General features: G+C 27.2%; 3 protein-coding genes across 3 annotated transcripts; 1 reads left to right on the forward strand and 2 right to left on the reverse strand.

The window, feature by feature from the left end:
* Window positions 1-1,171: 1,171 nt before the first annotated feature.
* On the reverse strand, window positions 1,172-2,010 carry LOC129612465 (uncharacterized). Its single transcript, XM_055526069.1, has 2 exons — window positions 1,899-2,010; window positions 1,172-1,829 (listed from the first exon to the last, which is right to left on the reverse strand). Exons 1-2 carry the CDS (start codon window positions 1,951-1,953, stop codon window positions 1,231-1,233), a joined length of 654 nt encoding a protein of 217 aa, XP_055382044.1. The 5' UTR covers window positions 1,954-2,010; the 3' UTR covers window positions 1,172-1,230.
* Window positions 2,011-5,110: 3,100 nt separating this feature from the next.
* Window positions 5,111-5,896, forward strand: LOC129612358 (uncharacterized). Its single transcript, XM_055525916.1, has 2 exons — window positions 5,111-5,225; window positions 5,295-5,896. Exons 1-2 carry the CDS (start codon window positions 5,171-5,173, stop codon window positions 5,894-5,896), a joined length of 657 nt encoding a protein of 218 aa, XP_055381891.1. The 5' UTR covers window positions 5,111-5,170.
* A 1,081-nt stretch (window positions 5,897-6,977) lies between these two features.
* On the reverse strand, window positions 6,978-7,654 carry LOC129612359 (uncharacterized). Its single transcript, XM_055525917.1, has 2 exons — window positions 7,610-7,654; window positions 6,978-7,340 (listed from the first exon to the last, which is right to left on the reverse strand). The coding sequence occupies exons 1-2, from the start codon at window positions 7,652-7,654 to the stop codon at window positions 6,978-6,980; spliced, it is 408 nt and encodes a 135-aa protein (XP_055381892.1).
* Between the last annotated feature and the right edge of the window lie 1,207 nt (window positions 7,655-8,861).

Consider the following 8,861-nt stretch of genomic DNA (forward strand, 5'->3'; position numbering starts at 1 on the left):
ATTTTTAAGAGAACAGCTGTTTTTTCTCATAGGGTAAGTTAACTCAAGATATGGGAAGTAACTGTGGTGTCAAGTTGAAAATATAATTAATGAAAAATAATTATTAAATATTGATATGAATACATAGTAAAGAAAAAATTTGAAGAGAGAATTAGAAAATAATATCTAAAATACAATCAAATATTATTTTTTAAATACAAACTTTATATACACTTCTAAATTTTACCTCTATTTTTGAGAAAAATTTTTAAAACTTAATATATTACCTAAGTAAAAAAATATTTGAAAGGTTTTGGAAAAGACAATAATATATTTTATTACCGGATTCGAATATCTTTTTTATTTTTAAAATAAATAGTATCTTACGAATAGCAAATGACTCAAAAACTCCGATTGTAAAATGACAGGCAGAAGGTACTGATGTAAATTTTTGTCCGTTTGCGTTTACTAATTAGATTCATACACAGACAGGGTATGAATTTATAGGAAGTTACAAAAGTAGGTACATACATATTTATTTTTAATAACTTAAAAACTAACTGAAATTATTTGAAACAATTTTATAAGTCACGTATAAATAACCGAAATGAGATAATTCAAATTGTTGAAATGTGTCAACCTATATTACTTTTACTAACATTTTTGTAAAATTGGGAAATACAAATGTGCATGAAAAATCATACATCCTTCTTAAAAAATGTGTATAATACCCTGAGATTTTTTAAAATATTAAACTCTTTTTTACGTAAAAAAAAAGAAAAAAATAATAAAAAATATGACGCGATCAGTGGCATTTAAAGAAAAAACCAGCAACGAAGCCAAAAATTCGTAATATTTCGTAAAAAAAATTGAGTAATGTCTAATTAAATTTGAATATAAACTTTACATAAAAATGAAGTACAAAATGTTTTCTGCAGGGTGTAAATTAAACTTTTGGCAGTTGATATGTTTAGCACAAACTATATTAATAACAAGGCAACTACTATTTGTACATACGAGTACAACATACATATCTACAATAATTGTGCCCCAGCTGCTATGCACTTTTAGCCATTTGGAAATCAGCCATTAGTACATCTACTAACTTTTACTATTATTAGCTATTATCATTTAAAAAATAAAAGTTTTCGTTAAACAAAAAAATAATTTTCAAATTCAATATTCTAATGTATATTTGAAAAATTTTGTTAAGCAAAATTAATTGTTAATTAAATATCATTTTCAATATAGTTAATCCCATCCAAAGAATTTTTGTAAAAATTCAATGATTTTTTCAACTGGAGCTCCCATTTTTCTCAATTCTCCTTCCAAAAATTGGTATTCTGGCATATCAGTTACAGTTTTGACTAATGCTTTGAAGTCATTTGAACTCATCATTTCAACGGCTTTCTTAACATATTCATCACTTTTCACTTTTTCTTTCATTAAAGCTACAATTTTTTCAGTTGGAATAACTTCTAAAATATCTTCTAACATGCCAAGGAAACCTGAACGGGCAAATTTGCTTGTGAATGTTGGTCGTTCAATTGCTGGCCATCCTAAATATTCGTGAGCAATATTCAAATAATAATAAGCATCAAGATAGAGTTCGTCACAAGCATATTTCATCAATTTGTGGAAATTGGAATGTTTGTTAACAGCTGTTACAATTTTAATAAAATCGTCTGATTGAACGAATTCCATAACTTCTTGAACTTCTTTATCATTACTGATGGCAACCATATAGATTTCTACAACTTTATCAAGTGGAACCAAAGCAATAACTTCTTTAATGGTTGGCATAAGCCCACCACTTGGTGCTTGGCATTGTGGTCCATCGAAAATTGATGCTAATTTAATTATAAAGTAAGTTATATAATAAAATAAAGCAGTTTAAAGACATAAAGATATGAACTTACGATAAGCATTAGCTCCACAGAGGAGAGCGGTAAGAGCAACAAAAATCAATTTCATGATTATTCGTAAGATTTTTATTTCACAGTTTAACCACTTCTATCTCTACTTAGAGTCGTAGAAATAATTGAATGATTTAAAATATAAATTATAACTCTTTATATACTCTTTATATGTAAGTGCTTAAAGTACATTTGCTTATCATATTGATAAAAATATTGCGGCAGTGCTAAGTAATCTCTTATAGTTATTGACGTATTAAACAGCCTTTCACAAAAAATATGAATTTTATTTAAATTTGAAGGGATTAAAGCATTTAATTGAAATGAAATTGTACTGATTAAACAAAATCTTTTAAGCTTGACGAAATTTTAGTATTGAGAAAGTCTTATATACTTCTTACCTTACGCGGTTCTTTTTCATTTTAAGTGTAATGCAATTGCTTTGCAATAATTTTATGATAACACTTCTCTTGTTTTAATTTAGTTTTCGATTTCACCCATGTTGTATGAACTTTTATCCGTGTCGAGAATCGTAGTTGAATACAATTATTTATAGAAATTATTGTTTCTAGGATGATAAGTTAAATGTTTAAAAATAAAATTTATTATATTAATGCTTTAAATTATTTGCATCCAATACTTGAGTATGATTTCGCATACCATTCTTCATTACCCTCCTACTTTATCGGTTGCTCCTTAAAATACTCTATAAAAATTTCTAAAGTGTACTTACATATATACATAAAGTAAATACATTTTATTTTTATAAAAAAAATGTTTGCTTAAGTATTAAAGTCAAAATTAGGACAAATTGAAATAAAGTTGGGTCAAAGCAATGATTTGTATTGTAGCACTTTTCCGTTCAACAAGTATATTCTTTCAATACTGCTTTTAAATATAGTCTATGTATACCTACCACACTATTAAAATTGTTTTCATTCATAAACAAAACTATTTCTAGGATTGTATATATTTAGGATGAACGATTTATGCAGTCTTTGAAATAAAGAAAAAATTAATTTAAAGAGGGGTTAACATAGTGCTCTATTTTAAGGGTTAATTGTGTGAGTTAAGAAAAATAATTATATTTTTTAATGGTATGGAGCTTACTGTTACCTTTGTGCGTTTATAGAAATTTAAAAATCCTTGCGGTTTCGCAAATATATGGTGCCAAATATAAAAATTTTACAAATTTCGAGAGGCAATAAGTTGAGAGGGGGTGAAGATGGAACAAAAATGTCTTCTCAAGAAATGAGGTATTTGTTAGTGCCTGAAAGTTACTAAAATTTCAGGCACCCACAACCTGGGGTCTAGAAGAAAAAAAACATCAAAAATTTGAAAAAAACGGATTTTAGATAACGGTAAATTTGAACGGCCATTTCGTTTTTCTACTATGATCTATGTACAGTTTTGTAAACATGTCCACGGACGAACGGACGGACAGACGAACAGACGTACGGACTGACGGTCGGACGAACTGAAAGCAATTAGCACTATTTTTTTTCAAAAAATTTTTGGAAAAGTGCTAAAATGCAGAACTGGTTTAAAAATTCAATAGTAATTTAAGAATGGTTTTCAGAAATACCCTTTCTGAAATTGATAGAATTTATCGAAGATAATCAAATTTATTCGTTATTTCTTAAACTAATGAAATTTGATAAGTGTGTGGAATGCATGTAAATGTAGATATTGTAAAAATCTAGGTAAACAAAAATCGCTAATAACTTCTCTATACCTCTATTCTAAAGCATGTTATATCCACTTAAATGACAAGAAAAAGGAGAAAATTAAAATCTTGACTATTTAAGAAAACCTATTGAAGTAAAACACCCAAGGTTATTGTGAAGAAACCATGTTTTTTACAAGAATAGGGCAATATTGTTTTAGTTAAGTTTATGACTAGAGCAGCACTAGAGCAGAACAAAAATCTTGGGACGACATGCGTGTATTTATAGAAGTACTATGTGTGTTATTAAGTTTAATAAATGTTAAAAATTTTTGTTACATTTGATTTTCTACAAGTGGTATTATATACTAAACGACTTAGATAATGATGAAAATGTTAAATACATAATTAAGAAAAATGAATTTGGAGCAGGAATTGTATCGGTGAATGTGAGAAAAAGCAAATATGTGTGAAATTTTTTTTTGATTTACAGTAATTGAACATTATGTTTTTTTTGTTTTTTTTGTAGCTTTTAAAATTAATCTGTAGCTATATAAGTATATCTGTATAATCTGTAGCTGTATAAGTATAATGTGATATTATAAAATATTTCCTAAATTTATGTGGGTGTTAAGAAAAGAAATTAGCTTAGAAATCTAATCAAATAAAAACGAAATAACGAGAAAAAAAAATTTAAAACAGCTCTGCCTTTGACCGATTAAAATTGAAAATGAATCAACGATAGTTTTATAACTTTTCAAAATATAATAAGGTGCGCAATGAAAATATGATATTAAACGGATGCAATTTAAGCGTTGGCTGTTTTAATGCAACCTACACAATACCTATAACTAGTTGCTTCATAGTAACAATCGTTCAACATTTTAAAAAACTATACTAGTTAATTATAACTATGTACATGTACATACGTAGGATTATACATGGTTATACAATGGGTTTATTAAGTAAGCGAAAACCAAAAATGATTAAAGCATTATTTAATGTTGAATGAATGTTACTACCACATAAAGAGAATTTAAACTTACTTAAATTTTAAATTTTAAAAATTAGTAAGTTTTGACAGGTATGTTAAACAAATAGGTGTACTGAAGCCTAATTTTTGTAATTTATAATTGTATTAAAATTTGGTCAAAGTTCATACAAATATAGATATGCGTATGCAAGTAATAAAATATATTTACCCCTTGGACAATGTACTTACTAAATTATTAAGAAATTAATCGAAACATTTTGTTAATTTTTTTTAAACTTTTTAAGAACGAGTCATAAATTTAATGATTCTGTGAACTAGTTCTACTGGCTTGTTTTTATACTAGTAATAAATTGGGTTTAATGTCAAGTAAATTCATGATTAGATTAGAAGTAAATTAATGAAATTTGATAAAATTAACGTTTTTTTTCTGTTTCAAAGTTATGACTGAAATTTTCTCTGTCTTTGAACCATAACAAAAATAATGTACTTTTATCAAATATTTGCATTGGTATATAAACCGTTCTAATTTGTACCAAATTTCATTCAATAATTATCTACGACTCTAAGTAGAGATAGTAGTGGTTTAACTGTGAAATAAAAATCTTACGAATAATCATGAAATTGATTTTTGTTGCTTTTACCGCTCTCCTCTGTGGAGCTAATGCTTATCGTAAGTTCATATCTTTATGTCTTTAAACTGCTTTATTTTATTATATAACTTACTTTATAATTAAATTAGCATCAATTTTCGATGGACCACAATGCCAAGCACCAAGTGGTGGGCTTATGCCAACCATTAAAGAAGTTATTGCTTTGGTTCCACTTGATAAAGTCGTAGAAATCTATATGGTTGCCATCAGTAATGATAAAGAAGTTCAAGAAGTTATGGAATTCGTTCAATCAGACGATTTTATTAAAATTGTAACAGCTGTTAACAAACATTCCAATTTCCACAAATTGATGAAATATGCTTGTGACGAACTCTATCTTGATGCTTATTATTATTTGAATATTGCTCACGAATATTTAGGATGGCCAGCAATTGAACGACCAACATTCACAAGCAAATTTGCCCGTTCAGGTTTCCTTGGCATGTTAGAAGATATTTTAGAAGTTATTCCAACTGAAAAAATTGTAGCTTTAATGAAAGAAAAAGTGAAAAGTGATGAATATGTTAAGAAAGCCGTTGAAATGATGAGTTCAAATGACTTCAAAGCATTAGTCAAAACTGTAACTGATATGCCAGAATACCAATTTTTAGAAGGAGAATTGAGAAAAATGGGAGCTCCAGTCGAAAAAATCATTGAATTTTTACAAAAATTCTTTGGATGGGATTTTTAGATGAAAAAAAACAATGTGATCATTATAATCTTGAAAACATCCTGAATAAAAAACAACAAGTTTGTTAGTGTGTGAAATGAATTAATGCTTAATTTTATTTTTTATAGTAAATTCGATAGGAATTTCATCATTTATTAACTTGATATGTAAGATGCATATGCAAATCTGTTGAGTATAAAAAAAGATTACATATAAAAAAAACAATTTTTTTTGTTACTATCCAGCTAAAGTTAAAAAAAACTACACGCATGTTTAAAAACAAATCTTTGAATGTGCAAAAACTGCATATTGTTGAAAGCTAATTGATATAACCAATGACTGTTGCTTCGGATTTCAGGTGCTTTTATTATGTTGTTGTTGTTTTATGAGTTATTATCATCTGCTATATTGATCAAGAAATTAAAAAAAAAATTTTTTCGAGGTTTAACGTATGAAATGGAAAAGAGATATCCTCTTTTCTTAGGCTGTCAACTGCCATCTGGTCCTATTTTATTTCCTTTAAACATTGTAGTAAAGAGTTTTATGCGCTAAATTTTTATGCAATTGGCACAATTTGCACTTTTATGCCTGAATGCACCTGTATTTATTTCAAAAATTATTTTAATGTAATACAACTTACCATACACATTGAATAAAATATAGCTATAATATTTTTCTTCCAAATAATAACAAATAATTAAGAGCAAATGTACTTGATTCAACCTTTATTACACATGTTTTTTAAGTTCTTTTATGTCTTTCTTTTTTCAAATTGATTAACGATAGGAATCTTTTTTCCGCCACCTTTTTAATATTTATTGCAATAATTTAATTTTTCTAAGAACTTATTTATTTGTTCAACTGGCACTCCCATTATTCTTAGATCAATTTGCATCTATTGATGTTCAGGTAAATTATGAACAGTGGAAACCAGTGCCTTAAAATTATCTGATTTCATTAATTCAGCAGCTTTCTTGACATATTCGTCCGGCTCAATTTTTTGCTTCATTAAAGCCATGATGTTATCGATTGGGACAATATCCGAAATATCTTGAAACATGTCAAGGAAAGCCGAACGAGCAAATTTATTAGCAATTGGTTGTCATTCAATTGTTGGCTCTCCCAAATATTCGTGAGCAATATTCAAGTGATAAAAAGCGTCTAAGTAAAGTTCATCGCATGCATATTTTAATACCTCATGAAATTTTGGATGCTTGTTAACAGCAGTTACAATTTTTATAAAATCATCAGATTGAACGAATTCCATAACTTCTTGAACTTCTTTATCATTACTAATGGCGACCATATAAATTTCTACGACATCGTCTAATGGAATTAAGTCAAGAGCTTCCCTAATTGTAGTTGGAAGACTACCTCCACTTACTGGCAAACATTGTGGTCCATCGAAAACAGGTGATGTTAATAGTTTAAAAAAAATTGAGAACAGAACATAGAATAATTGATACTTAAGTCAAAAAAAACATCATATACAATAACCCAAAGTTCCACCGAAAAGAACAGAAACCGCTAAAAAAATAATTTCATGATTTGCACAGTATATATACCAAACAAAATTAAATGAAGCAAAACTTAATTTTTAATTTATAGCATTCTTTTATTTTCAGTATTAAACCTATAAATAAACTTAGAAAAGAGCCTAAATTGTTTAGATAGTTTTTCTAAAAAAACCTTTTTCTTTAGTTAAATTTCAAAAGGGTTTTAAAATAAATCAACTAAATGATTAGGTGAACCGACTATTTGCTTAGTTGAAATCCACATCTTTAGGTATTTTAGCTAGTATAGTAGATAAATCAGCTAATTTATTTGGTTAATTTTCCTACGAGTAATTATTAAAAAATAAATTCAGCTAATTTGAATTGGGCAATGTAGCTAAACAGTTTAGCAGGCTGAAAATCAAGCATTTCATTAGGTGATTTATATTATTGTTTTAGCTCAGTTTTCATTTGAAATTTTCAAGAATTAATGATAACTTTCATGATCATTGTTACACTTTTATAGTAAATCAAAGCGATCAAAAAAAATCTGAATTATTTTCATAAGCTGATTAGATTACAATAATCTCGGAAATATATTTTTAGTTTTTGTAAAATCAATTTTAAGTAGAATGCGCGTGTTTATTAAGCTAGATTAGATTTAGTCTGATAATTAGTGAAAATGATATTTTAATTTTATAACAATATTCAAAAAATAGAAAATAGATAACATTGGATAACATACATAATAATAAAGGATAGGCTGGACTTACACATAACTAAAATTTTAGAATGCTTATACAACCAACAAAGAGGTTCGAATTTTTGTAATAACTTTATATTCTATTGTCATTTCAAAATTTTCAACAAACAGGACTAGAGAGTGGTTTCAAAACCAAATATAATGAAGTACAAGAAGTTTTAAACTAGTAGATGCAAGAATAAGTTCAAAATTTACAACATTTTTTCTCGCGGTAAATTGATATAAAATATTTAATGAATCATATTCAATCATCATGGCTTGAATAGATTTTAAACTATAAACTAAAGCTTGCCATAGTTATAACTGTTCTATGCTGATTAAAGCTGGATTAATTGATTCATCGGTCTCGTGACAAGGTGTCGTATTTTTGAAATTCACATTCTATTCATTCTCTGACACTAAATGTTAGTAAAATCCGCCTAGCTTAAAAGTGAACTTGAAAAACTTAAAAGCAACGATCGAATGAAACGATACAACATAACTGCATTTTATTGAAAGTTAATTTAAATTCTTTTAAGCCTTGAGAAAATATCAAATAAGTTGACTATATACATATTCAACTGCAAAGCCTAAAATTGTTGTTTATATATACTAGATTAAATTAAAAGGGTTGTCACTATAGTACCGGTTTTCATGAAAATTTTTTGGGAACTGAAAAATGTTCTCGGGATGGTAAAGCTTTCTATTTAGAATTTTTAATCAAAAAATACAGTAACGAAAAATTTAAAAA

Source organism: Condylostylus longicornis, unplaced genomic scaffold (assembly GCF_029603195.1).
Source record: "Condylostylus longicornis isolate FDR11 unplaced genomic scaffold, ASM2960319v2 ptg000072l, whole genome shotgun sequence".
NCBI classification, from domain to species: domain Eukaryota; kingdom Metazoa; phylum Arthropoda; class Insecta; order Diptera; family Dolichopodidae; genus Condylostylus; species Condylostylus longicornis.